Source organism: Carettochelys insculpta, chromosome 12, assembly GCF_033958435.1.
Source record: "Carettochelys insculpta isolate YL-2023 chromosome 12, ASM3395843v1, whole genome shotgun sequence".
Lineage (NCBI taxonomy): Eukaryota > Metazoa > Chordata > Testudines > Carettochelyidae > Carettochelys > Carettochelys insculpta.
In genome coordinates, this window is record NC_134148.1 from 46,214,513 (window position 1) to 46,232,283 (window position 17,771).

At 59.1% G+C, this 17,771-nt stretch overlaps 1 protein-coding gene across 1 annotated transcript in view; it reads left to right on the forward strand.

Annotated features, from left to right (window-relative positions):
• The window catches only part of STRC (stereocilin), a 48,365-nt gene that overhangs the window by 14,684 nt on the left and 15,910 nt on the right, over positions 1–17,771 (forward strand). The window contains 16 exon segments of the mRNA XM_075007225.1: positions 321–383; positions 648–758; positions 944–1,110; positions 3,467–3,653; positions 3,937–4,052; positions 4,251–4,383; positions 4,920–5,102; positions 6,422–6,439; positions 7,045–7,212; positions 7,408–7,554; positions 7,651–7,709; positions 7,802–7,925; positions 8,080–8,171; positions 16,956–17,091; positions 17,174–17,373; positions 17,453–17,543. Coding sequence (XP_074863326.1) covers positions 321–383; positions 648–758; positions 944–1,110; positions 3,467–3,653; positions 3,937–4,052; positions 4,251–4,383; positions 4,920–5,102; positions 6,422–6,439; positions 7,045–7,212; positions 7,408–7,554; positions 7,651–7,709; positions 7,802–7,925; positions 8,080–8,171; positions 16,956–17,091; positions 17,174–17,373; positions 17,453–17,543 — 1,995 coding nt within the window.

Sequence of the window (17,771 nt, forward strand, 5' to 3'; positions counted from 1 at the left end):
TAACCCAACGAGGACTGTGCTCTGGGGAAGCGTTAGGTCCTGCACAGCTAGCAGCCTGGACACCCCACCTCTGCATCAAGAGCTCCTGTTGGTCTGCTGGCATCCAGGTCTGTCCTGGGGCCAAGAGACGGATGGGGGAAAGAGCTTGGCCCTCTGGAGAACGCTCCTCCTCTGGTCTCTGTCCCTGGCATCAGTGGCTCAATGGCAAACACAACTCAGTCCCCTTCCTGGGTGCCTGGAGGGCAGGTGCAGGCATGCTGGGCGCGAAGGGGTGCCTGGGGGGTGTCCCCTGCTGAGAGCTCTCCTGTTCTCTCCTGCAGCCTGTGCTCTGGGATCTGCTCCAGCGAGAAGAGGGTGCCCCAGCACTGGAAATACTCGTGCAGGTACTGATGCTGCTTGGCTGGCCTGGGGGCTGCTCCCACACCCACCTGGCTAGAGCTCCTCCCTGGGGTCAGACTCCTTAGGTGTCCTGGGTGAGGGCAGATACCTGATGCTCCAGTAAGACACTTGCCACTTTCCGCAGCCTGTGCATTCTGTCCTGACACTTACCTGGTGTTTGACTGGGACTCCAGCCTAGCTCAGCTGCTGGGCCCTGCCTGTCTATGCAGCTCTATGGCCCCGCAGTAACACACTGTGCTTCCCCACAGGAATACCTGCAGATGCCACAAGAAAATTTCCAGCAGCTGCTGCTGTCAGCGGAGAGCGAGGCAGTGCGGGGCTTTCTGTCGCTGCTGCACCGCCTCTGGCGCCGGCTGCAGGTAGGCCGCATGCACCAGCAGAGGTGGGTCGCTCTGGGAGGGGCTGGCTGCTGGTGCCTGAGGTAGGGGTGCCTTGTGCCCAGTAGCCTGCATTGGGAGTGCTCCTCATGGGCGCGGGTGCAGCTGGCTCCCAGCGGCTACGGCCTCAGCGTCCTGTGGGCAGCCCTGACTCCCTGCTCCCCCAGGTTCCCACGTCAGATGAGCAAGCCCTGCAGCACCTTGTCTCGCGGCTGATGCACCGCTTCCCTCAGCTCACCCCACAGCTCTTTGCTGACCTGTCGCAGTTCGCACCATTCATGGCTGTGTCCGACATCATGAGGATCCCACCTGCCCTGCTGGCCAATGAGAGTGTGTGAGTGAGACCCTGAAACATGCCCCTATGACATCCCTGCCTCTCAGCCAGGTCCCCCAAACTCCTTCCACCTGCTAATGCTACTCCCACGCGGCGCCCCAGCACCCCACGGGCCTTGTGGTGTGTCCCAGTCCCCTCATGCCCTGCACAGCCCTGCTCCCACCCCAGCTCTGAGCCCTCTGCCCCTGCTCCGACTGCCCCTGCTCCCTCCGCCCCTGCTCCCACCCCAGCTCTGAGCCCTCTGCTCCTGCTCCCTCCACCTCTGCTCCCTCCGTCCCTGCTCCCACCCCAGCTCTGAGCCCTCTGCTCCTGCTCCCTCCACCTCTGCTCCCTCCGTCCCTGCTCCCACCCCAGCTCTGAGCCCTCTGCCCCTGCTCCCACTGCCCCTGCTCCCACCCCAGCTCTGAGCCCTCTGCTCCTGCTCCCACCACACCTGCTCCCACCCCAGGTCTGAGCCCTCTGCTCCTGCTCCCACCCCAGCTCTGAGCCCTCTGCCCCTGCTCCCACCCAATCTGAGCTCCCACCCCAGTGCTGAGCCCCCCACCTCTGCTCCCACCGCCCCTGCTCCCACCCCAGCGCTGAGCCCTCTGCTCCTGCTCCCACCACACCTGCTCCCACCCCAGGTCTGAGCCCTCTGCTCCTGCTCCCACCCCAGCTCTGAGCCCTCTGCCCCTGCTCCCTCCACCTCTGCTCCCTCCGCCCCTGCTCCCACCCCAGCTCTGAGCCCTCTGCCCCTGCTCCAACTGCCCCTGCTCCCACCCAAGCTCTGAGCCCTCTGCCCCTGCTCCCACTGCCCCTGCTCCCTCCACCTCTGCTCCCACTGCCCTTGCTCCCACCCCAGCTCTGAGCCCTCTGCTCCTGCTCCCACCACACCTGCTCCCACCCCAGGTCTGAGCCCTCTGCTCCTGCTCCCACCCCAGCTCTGAGCCCTCTGCCCCTGCTCCCACCCAATCTGAGCTCCCACCCCAGTGCTGAGCCCCCCACCTCTGCTCCCACCAACCTGCTCCCACCCCAGCTCTGAGCCCTCTGCCCCGCTCCCACCCCAGCTCTGAGCCCTCTGCCCCTGCTCTCACCGCCCCTGCTCCCACCCCAGCTCTGAGCCCTCTGCCCCTGCTCCAACTGCCCCTGCTCCCACCCAAGCTCTGAGCCCTCTGCCCCTGCTCCCACTGCCCCTGCTCCCTCCACCTCTGCTCCCACTGCCCTTGCTCCCACCCCAGCTCTGAGCCCTCTGCTCCTGCTCCCACCACACCTGCTCCCACCCCAGGTCTGAGCCCTCTGCTCCTGCTCCCACCCCAGCTCTGAGCCCTCTGCCCCTGCTCCCACCCAATCTGAGCTCCCACCCCAGTGCTGAGCCCCCCACCTCTGCTCCCACCAACCTGCTCCCACCCCAGCTCTGAGCCCTCTGCCCCTGCTCCCACCCAATCTGAGCTCCCACCCCAGTGCTGAGCCCCCCACCTCTGCTCCCACCGCCCCTGCTCCCACCCCAGCGCTGAGCCCTCTGCCCCTGCTCCCACTGCCCCTGCTCCCACCCCAGCTCTGAGCCCTCTGCCCCTGCTCCCTCCACCTCTGCTCCCACTGCCCTTGCTCCCACCCCAGCTCTGAGCCCTCTGCTCCTGCTCCCACCGCACCTGCTCCCACCCCAGGTCTGAGCCCTCTGCTCCTGCTCCCTCCCCAACTCTGAGCCCTCTGCCCTGCTCCCACCCAATCTGAGCTCCCACCCCAGTGCTGCGCCCCCCACCTCTGCTCCCACCGCCCCTGCTCCCACCCCAGCGCTGAGCCCCTGCCCCGTTCCCATCCCCTGTTCCCACCCCAGCACTGAGCCCCCCACCCCTGCTCTCACCCCCCTGCTCCCACTGGCCCTGCTCCCCTCCCAGCTCTGAGCCCCCCACCCCGTTCCCACCACCCCTACTCCCACCCCAGGATTGAGCCCCCCACCCCGTTCCCACCACCCCTACTCCCACCCCAGGATTGAGCCCCCCACCCCTTTCCCACCACCCCTACTCCCACCCCAGGATTGAGCCCCCCACACCTGCTCACACTGCTGTGCTCCCACTCCAGCTGTAAGCCCACCACCCCTTCTCCCACCCCAGCTCTGAGCCCCCTCACACTGGCTCACACTGCTCTGCTCCCACCCCAGCTCTGAGTCCCCCACCCCCACTCCTACCCGCCCTGCTCCCACCCCAGCACTGAGCCTCCCCATGCCTGCTCGTGCAGCCCCTGCTCCCACCCTCATTTCTCCCAGGCCTGTCTTCCAGAGTCTGTCCTGATCTGTCCAGTGGGGGGAGCTTCCTGTGGGTCCTGGTGGCCAGGGGGGACCTGAGCTGGTTGGGCATCTCTAACATGCCACCCCCTCCAGTGTAGCTGCTCTGCGGAGTCACAGCGCCCACATGAAACTGGTGCAGAAAATCACCTTTGCCAAGCTGCTGCTGCAGACCCAGCTCCTTGGGGACGTGTCCATGTGGCGGCCAGGCTTCCTCCACAGCATCCAGCCCCTGCTGCCTCACCTGCCGCTTCGCCTCTTTGTGCAGCTGACGCCTCTGCAGGTGGGGGTGCAGCACCAGCCAGCCCAAGGGCCCCAGAACAAAGTGGGGGCTGAGCCCATGTCCATTCTGTCCTGCAGCTGGTGGCTCTGTTGTACTGGCCACTGTGGTGTCATTCTCCAGCTGCCAGGCTCACAGCAGGCAGCTCTTATCCCCTGACCCAGGAGCTTCCCCTCCTGGCCCTGACCCCCATGGGCTTGGACCCCTCATGGCCCTGAGAGCTGAGTATTATGGAGGGTTTGGTGGTGTTGTCCCTTGAGTGCACGAGGTCTGTCTGCCTGTGCAGATCCAAGGGCTGGCAGGTGGCTGGCAGGATGTCCGGCTGGGGCTGGCCCATGGGCGCCATGTGGCACACAGCTTGATTAACGTCAGCCATGGGGCTGGTGAGGAGGTGGTGCAGAGGTGAGAGGGACCTGTGGGGGGTGGGGGAGTCATGTCATCATGGAGGTTGTGAGGTTTGTGCCGTTGTGGGGAGGTTTTGGTTGTCAAGTTGACACTGAAGGGGCCTGTGTGGTCAGGGTGGTGCCATCCCTTGGGATATGCCCATTTTGTGGGGCTCAGGCTCCTGCTCACATTAAGGGACTTCCCTTCTGTCTCCAGGCTGGGGGGCCTTGCTTGCTATCTGAGCCCTGAAGAGCTGCAGGCTCTGGCTCCACTGCGGCACCCACTGGGGCTGGTGGAGCAGAGCCTGTTAGCATGTGTTGCCAATGGGGTGCTGCATCAGCATGGACAGGTGAGTGGAGCCAGTGCCGGGGTTCGTGTCCAGTGCTGAGCCATGGGGCCAGCGGGATGCAGGCCCAGGCCTGGCCTCCCTTCGGGAGAGAGCAAAGCCCTTTGGAAGCCAGGCACAGGACAGACCCAGGGCTGCCCTGTCTCTTCCTGGCAAGGCAGAGGGATTCCCAGGGCTGGGCTCTGCATGCTATTCTGTCTGGAGACCAGGGCCATAGAGTGCAGGGCTTGACTTGGAGGGCTTCTGGGATGGCAGGTGAGTGACCAGAGCCTGTGTTGGCTGGTTCTTGCTCTGAGCTACTAGACTGCACAGGAACATGTCTGATGGGCCAACTGCTGCCTGCGCTGGCTTTTGTGGGTGTCAACTGCAGCTGTGCGGGCTGTGGGTCCAGCAGCTGCTGGGCAGAAGCATCCTGTGTGAAGGGGGTGGCAGGGCTGTCTGATCCCGTGGTCCAGCCTTGCCAGGTGGGAACCTCCCATTTACCTGGGGCTAGCCCAGCCCAGCCCTGCTGCCAGTGTGTTCTCCCCGGGTGCTCGCAGGTCGCCTATGCCCTGGCAGATTTGCTGCGTTCAGTCAGCCTGGCCAACATCGGGCCACAGGAGCTGCGTGCCTGGCGAGGCATCCTTCCGGAGCTGGGAGTGAGGTTCCTGCAGCACCTCTCAGCCCCACAGCTCAGGGCTCTGCTTCCAGAGCTGCAGGCTGCACACCTAACACGTGCCCAGGTGAGTCCAGTCCCCAGCCTGGCTGCCCTTCCTGAGCCCCAGTGCCCCCTGCTGTCTCTCATGCCTAGGACCACATCTGTGCTCCAGGCCTCACCACATGGCAGGGGTGGGTCTGAGGCTGGCTTGCCTGGGACACACTGCTGGGGGCTAGAGGCCCTCTGTGTGGAAGGAGGGTGACTAGCCCAGCCTCCTGACGCCTTTGTGGTGTCCCAGGCAGGGCACACACTGCCCTGTACTGACCACTCAGTCCAGTGGCAGCTGCTCATTACCCCACACTCCATCAACGATCCGGGAGCTGCACTGGGACAGAGCCATGGGACTGGTGCTACACTGTTTCGGAACAGTCCCACAAAGGGGCTCACTCACCGTGCAGCCTCCTGACTTCCTGAGCCTGAACCTCACGGGCCTCAGCCCTCCTGCTTCATACCAGTGAGTTTAACGGCAACAGAGTGGGGCAGCGACTTGCCCAGTCTGCAGGACACTCACACGCTGTGCAAACAGTCACGTTTGTAGTCCGTGGGACCCAGCCAAGGGAGGCCTTGGATCAGTACAGAGAAACGAGGGTCTGTGCTGGGCATCCCAGAGCCATTTGCAGCCATGCTGCCACTAAGCTGGGTCCATCTCGCTCACGTCTACGCTAGAAAATCAGGTTGGTTTAAATGCATTGGCCAAGGGTGTGAAAATTCACCCACCTAGTTACGCTGACATAGGCCCCAGTGCAGACAGCACCTCCTGCTGATCTGCACTGAAGCTCTCCAGGTGCACAGCTGGGCGGCTGGAGCATTGGAAACAGAGATAAATGCTGTCTGAGCTCCTTCGGCAGCCCCTGGTGAGAGCGCTGATTCCCTCCAGCACTCAGGTGCTGTCCCCAGGCCTTTCCTGGTCTTTGTGCATGAGCTGCTGCTCTGCAGGGAGCTCCAGCTCCCTCATGGTCCGTGTCAGCCTGAGTGACTGGATTTCCAGGGAGACAAACTGGGACTCAGCCAGCGAGGTGATACTTGTACTCTGTGTCCCAGCCTACCCTGAGAGCAGACAGTTCTCCCCAGCAGCCTTGCAAAATACAGGGGAAACTGAGGCACACATTGGCTTCAAGGCAGTGGCACAGAAAATTCCCACTTGTCGCACATGATAATGCCCTGGCCAAGCCCCACAGTGCTGCAGCCTTGGTAGCTATAGACAGGCCCTGGTCCACAGGGCTGGGCAGGGTTCCCTGTCCTGCAAGCTGTCCTTGGCCTGGCCTGCAGACTCAGGCTAGGGCTCCAGCTCCCACCTCTTCAAAGTCTCATCTTTTTTTCCAGGCTTCTGTTCTTCTCACGCAGGCCACCCAGACTGAGAACGTGAGTATGAGCTCTCCCCAGGCTAGCTGCCCCGACCCCTGCAGTGCTCTGCCGCGTGCGAGCAGGCCGAGTGCTGCAGCCACCAACCTGGCACCCCCTTGCCCACCTTCTCTTCACATTTCCCTCTGTCCTGGTGGGGGCCTTTCATACACTGGGCCCAGGCCCCAGCCCTTCCTGCTCTGGGCACAGGCCCCATCCCCTGCCTCAGGCCCCCCAGCCCTTCCTGCTCTGGGCACAGGCCCCATCCCCTGCCTCAGGCCCCCCAGCCCTTCCTGCTCTGGGCACAGGCCCCATTCTCCCCTCAGGCCCCCCAGCCCTTCCTGCTCTGGGCACAGGCCCCATCCCCTGCCTCAGGCCCCCCAGCCCTTCCTGCTCTGGGCACAGGCCCCATTCTCCCCTCAGGCCCCCCAGCCCTTCCTGCTCTGGGCACAGGCCCCATCCCCTGCCTCAGGCCCCCCAGCCCTTCCTGCTCTGGGCACAGGCCCCATTCTCCCCTCAGGTCTCCAGGCCACTCTGCTCTGGGCCTGGTCTCCCCTCTCCTGGTTCTGGGGTGCAATCCGCTCAGATCAGCACCCCTTGAATCTCCTGTGTCATTTTCCTGGCAGGTTGCGGAGGGTGTGGTGAGCAGACTGTGCCCCTTGCTGCCAGGCTTTGGGCCTGAGTCCCTCCAGGCTATTCCCATGTTCTCCTTGGCTCAAGCTTGCCAGTGCCTGGCCCCCGCTCTGCCTCTGCTTTCGGCCTCTCAGAAGGCAGCCCTGCTGCAGGCTCTGCAGGTACAGGGGCACTTTGGGGAGGCTGAGGGCTGTGGGAGGGAGAGGAAGAAGGTCTGGGGCTGCTGGAGGTACAATGGGTAGGACCTTGGAGTACTGAGAGGCTGTGCTGAGCTCAGCTCGCCATGCAGCAGGCCCTGGCACCCTCTGCCCATTGCACCTTGTTCTCCCATGTCACAGGCTCTGTCTCCCTCACAGAGACTCAGCCATGAGCAGCAGCAGGCCCGCAGCCGCTGGCCAGATTGTCTCCTGCCCTTTGTGCCCCTCAGGCTCCTACAGCTGGATGCAGCGACTCTGCTGGGGGAAAGCTGCCAGTTCTGCGGGCTCCCCTGGTCCCACCAGCAGGTAACATGCTTACCAAGCTTGGGAGGAGGAGTTGAGTTCCCCAAGGCAGAACCAGAGGGCTTCGGGCTGATCCGTCCTTGCTCTGCTTCTTTATAGGCCCAGTTCCTCTGGAGGAAAGTTGAAGCAGGAACCAACATGAGCCAGGATACAATTCGGTGAGGCTTAGCCCAAGCCGGCCCTACCGGGGCTGGCTCTTCTCGCATAGGGGGGTGGAAGAGGTGCCGTCTGATGCTGTTCCCCTTGGCAGGGCTCTGGGGACTCTAGTGGCTGGCATGGGCTGTGCCAGTCTGCAGCAGTTCAGTCAGAAGACAGATTTCCTGGGGGTCCTCAGGGTTCTCTATGCATTTCCCAGCAGCCTGCCTGGGAGCTTGGTAAGAAAAGCGTTGCTCCCAGTCCCCCTGGTCTGGAGGTCTGGTGCCCCTGCATAAGGGTGGCACTGGCAGCCCACCTGTGAGCCATGAGTTCTTGGTGGTGCTGGATGGGTCCAGGCGAGGCTCCACGTCTAGTGTCACTTTGTGTCCTCAGAGGCAGTGCATCTGGGAGGAAATCCACAAGCGGCCAGAACTTTCTGGAGAGGAGCTGGCGTGGCTGGGACCAAAGTTCCTCATGGATTTACCGTAAGTGGCCCGGATGCACCTCCCTGCTGCCCTGCGCACTAACAACTGGAGGGAGAGAAGCTGGATGTGAGCTGACAGTGTGCCCTGGTAGCCAAGCAGGCTAGTGGCATATTGGGCTGCATTAGTAGGAGCATTGCCAGCAGATCTAGGGAAGTGATTATTCCCTTTTATTTGGAACAGGTGAGGCTGCATGTGAAGTTTTACCTCCAGTTCTGGTCCCCCAGTACAGAAAAGAGGTGGAAGCACTAGGGAGAGTCCAGCAGAGGGTGACAAAAATGATTAGAGGGCTGGCACACATGGTTTATGAGGAGAGGCTGAGGGGTGTGGGCTTATTTAGTCTATAGGGGAGTGATGGGGGTTTGATAGAAGCCTTTAACTACCTGAAGTGGGGGGTTCCAGAGAGGATGGAGGGAAATTGTTCTCAGTGGAGTGTAATGGGGCTCAGGGGTCCCCGGGCTCTGCGCCGCCCCCACAGCAAGCAGCGACTCTCACTCAACGGGAGGAAGAGAAGGTTTAGTAGGTGACAGATGCAGCGTGGAACAGGCTTGTCAGCAGAGCAGCCAGAAGGGTCTGTCTGATCCATGTTGCAGGGAGGAGATCCCCCAGAGGGAATCCCAGGCCTGGAGCCCCCCGCTTGGGCCTGGCCTGACTGATGTTTCTCTCCAGACTCCCCCACACTCTCCCTGAACTACCTCAGTGTCCAATTCATAACATGCTCCACCTGCCCCTTTGCCTGGGTCTCACCCCAGAAGAGGTGTCACCTGGTTGCCTAGGTGACAAACAGCCATGGCCTGGTTATGGAGAAATCAAACTAGCAGAAATGTAGCTGCCCTGTAGGTGCCTTCCTGCAGGTGCTGCCCCTCCTCACCCTGGGCTCTGCGCTGCTGTGTCCTTGGCCTGAACCCCGTCTCTAGTCTCTGCTCTGCCTTGCCCCATCCTGGGCCCCACCCCACTGTGACAGGTGCCCCCTGGAACTGGGATATCACTGGGGCCCTGACTCAGCAGCTTGGGCTTCTTGTGGCAAGCCACAGATCTGACCAAGTCCTAGATGTCCACCAGCATTCGCACAGGTAGGGACGTACACAGACACAGTTACGTGCAGGCTCTCTGACCATCCCCGGCATGTGAGCCAGCAATAGAGAGACTACACCAGGGCTGCCCTTATAATGTATGAGGCCCTACACAGCCTCTTTCCCCCAGAGTCCTCGAGGCAGTCGTCCCTGGAAGCTGGGTGCTTGTGTAGCCACTCAGGAGAGACTCATGCTGGCCAGTGGATGAGCAGAGCGCCCACTGCTGGGTGTGTGGCTCTGCTGTTGGTGCCCATTTGTACACACCCTGGTGCACAAAAGCATTTATTCTGCACATGGATGGAAACGATTAGAGGGAACGTGGCCCCGGTGACTCACTCCGGCCCCAGCCTCAAGTCCTCTGTGCTCTCCCCTTCCCCTCCCCATGGCATCTGACCTGGGAGAGTCCAGAAGGGAGGGGTTCAATGCTGGGCTGCTCTAAAAGCTACTCCATGGCTCTAAGGCTTGCTTGGAGTCAGAACTGCTCCAGCCTTCAGCAGGCAGGGAGCATGACTCCAGAGGAACTGGCAGCAGTGGTAAGCCCGTAACAGCCCCTTCGCCCCACGCTCTAGCATTTGCATGCTCAAGTCACCATCGTTTGGGGATCCACCAGGGCAGCAGGTAAGAGTGGAGGAGCCAAAATAACCCCCAGCTTCCCTGCCTGGTACTCCAGCACTGCATTGTCTTGTCCTGGTCCAAACCACAGCCCGTACGAATCTATTACCCAGCTCCCCTGCCTGGTACTCCAGCACTGCATTGTCTTGTCCTGGTCCAAACCACAGCCCGTACGAATCTATTACCCAGCTCCCCTGCCTGGTACTCCAGCACTGCATTGTCTTGTCCTGGTCCAAACCACAGCCCGTACGAATCTATTACCCAGCTCCCCTGCCTGGTACTCCAGCACTGCATTGTCTTGTCCTGGTCCAAACCACAGCCCGTACGAATCTATTACCCAGCTCCCCTGCCTAGTACTCCAGCACTGCATTGTCTTGTCCTGGTCCAAACCACAGCCCGTACGAATCTATTACCCAGCTCCCCTGCCTGGTACTCCAGCGCTGCATTGTCTTGTCCTGGTCCAAACCACAGCCCGTACGAATCTATTACCCAGCTCCCCTGCCTAGTACTCCAGCACTGCATTGTCTTGTCCTGGTCCAAACCACAGCCCGTACGAATCTATTACCCAGCTCCCCTGCCTGGTACTCCAGCACTGCATTGTCTTGTCCTGGTCCAAACCACAGCCCGTACGAATCTATTACCCAGCTCCCCTGCCTGGTACTCCAGCACTGCATTGTCTTGTCCTGGTCCAAACCACAGCCCGTACGAATCTATTACCCAGCTCCCCTGCCTGGTACTCCAGCACTGCATTGTCTTGTCCTGGTCCAAACCACAGCCCGTACGAATCTATTACCCAGCTCCCCTGCCTAGTACTCCAGCACTGCATTGTCTTGTCCTGGTCCAAACCACAGCCCATACGAATCTATTACCCAGCTCCCCTGCCTGGTACTCCAGCGCTGCATTGTCTTGTCCTGGTCCAAACCACAGCCCGTACGAATCTATTACCCAGCTCCCCTGCCTAGTACTCCAGCACTGCATTGTCTTGTCCTGGTCCAAACCACAGCCCGTACGAATCTATTACCCAGCTCCCCTGCCTGGTACTCCAGCACTGCATTGTCTTGTCCTGGTCCAAACCACAGCCCGTACGAATCTATTACCCAGCTCCCCTGCCTGGTACTCCAGCACTGCATTGTCTTGTCCTGGTCCAAACCACAGCCCATACGAATCTATTACCCAGCTCCCTGGCCTGGTACTCCAGCGCTGCATTGTCTTGTCCTGGTCCAAACCACAGCCCATACGAATCTATTACCCAGCTCCCTGGCCTGGTACTCCAGCGCTGCATTGTCTTGTCCTGGTCCAAACCACAGCCCGTACGAATCTATTACCCAGCTCCCCTGCCTAGTACTCCAGCACTGCATTGTCTTGTCCTGGTCCAAACCACAGCCCGTACGAATCTATTACCCAGCTCCCCTGCCTGGTACTCCAGCACTGCATTGTCTTGTCCTGGTCCAAACCACAGCCCGTACGAATCTATTACCCAGCTCCCCTGCCTGGTACTCCAGCACTGCATTGTCTTGTCCTGGTCCAAACCACAGCCCATACGAATTTATTACCCAGCTCCCCTGCCTGGTACTCCAGCACTGCATTGTCTTGTCCTGGTCCAAACCACAGCCCATACGAATCTATTACCCAGCTCCCTGGCCTGGTACTCCAGCGCTGCATTGTCTTGTCCTGGTCCAAACCACAGCCCATACGAATCTATTACCCAGCTCCCTGGCCTGGTACTCCAGCGCTGCATTGTCTTGTCCTGGTCCAAACCACAGCCCGTACGAATTTATTACCCAGCTCCCTGGCCTGGTACTCCAGCACTGCATTGTCTTGTCCTGGTCCAAACCACAGCCCGTACGAATCTATTACCCAGCTCCCCTGCCTGGTACTCCAGCACTGCATTGTCTTGTCCTGGTCCAAACCACAGCCCGTACGAATCTATTACCCAGCTCCCCTGCCTGGTACTCCAGCACTGCATTGTCTTGTCCTGGTCCAAACCACAGCCTGTACGAATTTATTACCCAGCTCCCCTGCCTGGTACTCCAGCACTGCATTGTCTTGTCCTGGTCCAAACCACAGCCCATACGAATCTATTACCCAGCTCCCCTGCCTGGTACTCCAGCACTGCATTGTCTTGTCCTGGTCCAAACCACAGCCCGTACGAATCTATTACCCAGCTCCCCTACCTGGTACTGCAGCACTGCATTGTCTTGTCCTGGTCCAAACCACAGCCCATACGAATTTATTACCCAGCTTCCCTGCCTGGTACTCCAGCACTGCATTGTCTTGTCCTGGTCCAAACCACAGCCCATACGAATCTATTACCCAGCTCCCCTGCCTGGTACTCCAGCACTGCATTGTCTTGTCCTGGTCCAAACCACAGCCCGTACGAATCTATTACCCAGCTCCCCTGCCTGGTACTCCAGCGCTGCATTGTCTTGTCCTGGTCCAAACCACAGCCCGTACGAATCTATTACCCAGCTCCCCTGCCTAGTACTCCAGCACTGCATTGTCTTGTCCTGGTCCAAACCACAGCCCGTACGAATCTATTACCCAGCTCCCCTGCCTGGTACTCCAGCACTGCATTGTCTTGTCCTGGTCCAAACCACAGCCCGTACGAATCTATTACCCAGCTCCCCTGCCTGGTACTCCAGCACTGCATTGTCTTGTCCTGGTCCAAACCACAGCCCATACGAATCTATTACCCAGCTCCCTGGCCTGGTACTCCAGCGCTGCATTGTCTTGTCCTGGTCCAAACCACAGCCCATACGAATCTATTACCCAGCTCCCTGGCCTGGTACTCCAGCGCTGCATTGTCTTGTCCTGGTCCAAACCACAGCCCGTACGAATCTATTACCCAGCTCCCCTGCCTAGTACTCCAGCACTGCATTGTCTTGTCCTGGTCCAAACCACAGCCCGTACGAATCTATTACCCAGCTCCCCTGCCTGGTACTCCAGCACTGCATTGTCTTGTCCTGGTCCAAACCACAGCCCGTACGAATCTATTACCCAGCTCCCCTGCCTGGTACTCCAGCACTGCATTGTCTTGTCCTGGTCCAAACCACAGCCCATACGAATTTATTACCCAGCTCCCCTGCCTGGTACTCCAGCACTGCATTGTCTTGTCCTGGTCCAAACCACAGCCCATACGAATCTATTACCCAGCTCCCTGGCCTGGTACTCCAGCGCTGCATTGTCTTGTCCTGGTCCAAACCACAGCCCATACGAATCTATTACCCAGCTCCCTGGCCTGGTACTCCAGCGCTGCATTGTCTTGTCCTGGTCCAAACCACAGCCCGTACGAATTTATTACCCAGCTCCCTGGCCTGGTACTCCAGCGCTGCATTGTCTTGTCCTGGTCCAAACCACAGCCCGTACGAATCTATTACCCAGCTCCCCTGCCTGGTACTCCAGCACTGCATTGTCTTGTCCTGGTCCAAACCACAGCCCGTACGAATCTATTACCCAGCTCCCCTGCCTGGTACTCCAGCACTGCATTGTCTTGTCCTGGTCCAAACCACAGCCTGTACGAATTTATTACCCAGCTCCCCTGCCTGGTACTCCAGCACTGCATTGTCTTGTCCTGGTCCAAACCACAGCCCATACGAATCTATTACCCAGCTCCCCTGCCTGGTACTCCAGCACTGCATTGTCTTGTCCTGGTCCAAACCACAGCCCGTACGAATCTATTACCCAGCTCCCCTACCTGGTACTGCAGCACTGCATTGTCTTGTCCTGGTCCAAACCACAGCCCATACGAATTTATTACCCAGCTTCCCTGCCTGGTACTCCAGCACTGCATTGTCTTGTCCTGGTCCAAACCACAGCCCATACGAATCTATTACCCAGCTCCCCTGCCTGGTACTCCAGCACTGCATTGTCTTGTCCTGGTCCAAACCACAGCCCGTACGAATCTATTACCCAGCTCCCCTGCCTGGTACTCCAGCACTGCATTGTCTTGTCCTGGTCCAAACCACAGCCTGTACGAATTTATTACCCAGCTCCCCTGCCTGGTACTCCAGCACTGCATTGTCTTGTCCTGGTCCAAACCACAGCCTGTATGAATTTATTACCCAGCTCCCCTGCCTGGTACTCCAGCACTGCATTGTCTTGTCCTGGTCCAAACCACAGCCCGTACGAATCTATTACCCAGCTCCCCTGCCTGGTACTCCAGCACTGCATTGTCTTGTCCTGGTCCAAACCACAGCCCATACGAATCTATTACCCAGCTTCCCTGCCTGGTACTCCAGCACTGCATTGTCTTGTCCTGGTCCAAACCACAGCCTGTACGAATCTATTACCCAGCTCCCCTGCCTGGTACTCCAGCACTGCATTGTCTTGTCCTGGTCCAAACCACAGCCTGTACGAATCTATTACCCAGCTCCCCTGCCTGGTACTCCAGCACTGCATTGTCTTGTCCTGGTCCAAACCACAGCCTGTACGAATTTATTACCCAGCTCCCCTGCCTGGTACTCCAGCACTGCATTGTCTTGTCCTGGTCCAAACCACAGCCCATACGAATCTATTACCCAGCTCCCCTGCCTGGTACTCCAGCACTGCATTGTCTTGTCCTGGTCCAAACCACAGCCCATACGAATCTATTACCCAGCTCCCCTGCCTGGTACTCCAGCACTGCATTGTCTTGTCCTGGTCCAAACCACAGCCCATACGAATTTATTACCCAGCTCCCCTGCCCCTCATTATGGAGAGGAATTGGCAACAGCCTGTCTGAGCGTAGGTTCCCATTCACTTCAGACTTACTGGTTTAGATTAAAACATAAAGCAAGCTTATTAATTACCAGAGATGGGTTTGAAGTGATTCTAAGTGAGAGCCAACAGACCAAAGCAGATTACTTAGCAAATAAACAAACTATGAACTTGGCTTAACATGCTAGATCAGCAGGAGGCAACCTGTGGCCTGCCGGTTGCCTGCAGACCATGGGGTTCTAAGCGTGGCCATGAGGCTCTTTGTTTACCATTGCCTATTCTGCTGGTTTCTGTCTATGCAGGTTTTTCCTATCAGTATTATTAAAGTGACATGCACATAAAGCAACCGCACATGAAGTGAGGTGCAGGCTGCTTGTGAGAGCCATGTGCCCTCTCTGCATCCAGTCAAAGTGCTGCTACAGTTCAGTCAGCACACACCCAAATTCTAGATCCACAAGTGCAGTTAGCAAAGCTCCTCTAGCCTGGAGGCTCTTTGGGTTACAGCACTCTTGCAGCCCATGGAGAGGAAGAAGAGCCACCAAAGTTGCCAATCTGTGACCAAGGTTCCCCTTCGCTGTTCTGGACAGATTGGGTATGATAGTAGACCCTCACTCTTACTGCCAATGCAGGCGCGGGTTGCATTAGCTGTACAGCTTGGGTTTCTCAGATCTTCATGCATGGGCTAGAGAGCCCTTTCGCCTGGGCCCCTCCAGCATTCCTCCAGTCAGGCCTTGCTCCTTGGGTTTTTCAGGAGTCTTCTCATGGGGAGCGAAGCCCAACAAGCGATGTCTCCCCCACCTTATGTAGCTTTAGCCTATGGCAGCAACCAAAGCTTGGTTCCCAGAATGGTTTGTAGAAAAACAAACCCCAAGGCATGTGGCCTGGTCATGTCCTTGCACTATTATAGCTGCTATTGCTTACAGAGGGACCAAAATGTCCACAGGAAGGCTGAGCTGTTCCACAGTCTATTGCAGCAATTCCCAACCTTTCTGAGATGGCTACTCATTTTGACAATTCAGTAAGAGTTTGTCCCAAGGCAGTTCAAAACCGGGTGGGGGGAGGTTCTTCCCTGGGAAAAAATACTTTATAAATCCTTGATTCGCCCTTCATCACCCCCCATACTTAAACCTCTCAACCACCTCCCAACTCCCAGGCATAAACCCCTCGCATCCCCAAACCACCACCCCCTGCCCCCAGGCTTAAACCCCTCGCAGCCCCAAAATGCCCCCTACCTACCTCATAAGCACTGCTGCTGCCCTTGGCTGCTCCTTCGCCAGGCTGCCACCTCCGCACGGCTGCCCCCAGCCATCCTACTCCCATCTGCAGCGTGGTTAATTTCCTGCCCTGCTGTGCTGAAAGGGGGCTCGATTTGATTGGTTTAATGGCTGGATCCCTCCTGTTGGCCGTTAAACCAATTAAATTGAGTTCCATTTCAGTGCGGCAGGGCAGGGTCTGGGAGCCAGAGGAGTGAGTGGTGGCAGTGACAGGCACTGCAAATGGCTCCTTAAAGAGCCACTTGTGGCTCAGAGATGCCCAGCTGGCGACCCTTAGAAAATGTAATGGTGGCCCATGTTTGGGTCCCCACCCATAGGTTGGGAATTTCTGGTCTATTATCTTTGCTGATGGGCCATCGACCCCATCTGGCTTCTTCGCACTGTAAGGCAGAGGTGGGGAAACTTTTCCAGGCTGGGGGCACTGACCCATACACAAATCACTCTGGGGCCACAGAATTGGAAAGCAAAATCAAAATCAAAACAAAACACCCTCGCTGATACACCAGCCCCAGAGCTAGTGGGGGGCCAGGGCTAGTACATTTTGTGGGCCCCTCTAGGCTCTGGGGCTGGTGTGGGGTTCTGCATGGGAGGGGACTGCCAGGAAATAGGCTTGGGGTGTGGTGTCTGGGTGGGCAGGGAACAGGCATAGACTGCGGGGGGTGATCTTGGCCAGAGTGGGATGCAGGAGTAGGCAGTGGGTTGGGGGATCTGGGTGAGAGGCGTACAGGAGGGTTTGGGGTGTGGGTTCTGGAAGGGAGTAGTCAGGGTGGAGTGAAGGGTCTGGGAGTGAGGAGGCAGGGGCAGGATGGGGATGAAGAGCTGGGAAGGGAGAGGGTCTCAATGCGAGGGGGCACAGGAACTGTCAAGGAGTGCAGAGTCTGGCTGACAGGGGGTGCAGCTGACCTGTGCAGCATCCCCAGATGCACCTGACTCTTTCCCCCCCGGCCCGAGCTCCAGGCATCACCCTCTGTTGCTCTGATTTGCCAGAATTCCCTGTGCTTCCTCATGCCCAGCACCCCCAACCCTGCCCTATACCTGCCCTGCCCTAGGTCCTGCCCCAGGCCCCCCGCAACCCCTGCCCTGCCCCGCCCCAGACCCTGCCAGCTCTACTGATGCATCTCTGATTCTTTCAGGATGAAGTTTGTGGACAAACTGCCCAACGACTCGGTGAGGCTGATTCTGGACTATGTGAGCAGCCGCCCTCAGAGCCTGCTTGCACTGCCCCCCCACCGCCGGGCTGCACTGGCCCATAGGGCCCTGTGTCTCCTGGTAAGGATCGGAGGGGTTTGTGGCAGGCAGCTGCAGAGAGGGCAGGACAGGGCCTCACCTGCTTCGCTCACTCTCCTGCCAGCATGCGCCGGCTGAGGCCGAGATCCCAGGTGAGGTTCTGGATCTTCTGGGCCCATTGCTGGGGTTTCTAGATCAGGAGGCAGCTGCCCACATCCAGCCCGAGAGTCTGCTGCTGCGTCTGGAGGAGCTGCAAGCGGCCTGCCTGGCTGAAGGGTTTGCAGAGGAGCTGGCAAGGCTGCTGCTGACAGAGCAGGTGCTAGGGTAAGGCAGGCCAGCAGTGCAGGGCCAGTCCAGACCACTCACTGCCTACTCCTGCCCTCACCCTGCTCTTTGTTTGCAGCCACCCACAGAACTGGAGTCTCCTGGATGTGCAGCAGCTGGGACGCCTGGTGTTCCTCCTGCCAGTGGAAAGCATCCGACTCATCCCAAAAGTGAGACCAAAGCCCTTGTGCTGGCTGAGCCTTGTCCCTGAACCCATAATACTGTTCTCCCCACACCCGTTGTCCTGCTCCTCCCAGCTCCCATCATCCTGTTCCCCCCACACCTGTCATCCTGCTCCTCCCTGCTCCCATCATCCTGTTCCCCCCACAACTGTCGTCCTGCTCCTCCCAGCTCCCATCATCCTGTTCCCCCCACACCTGTCATCCTGCTCCTCCCAG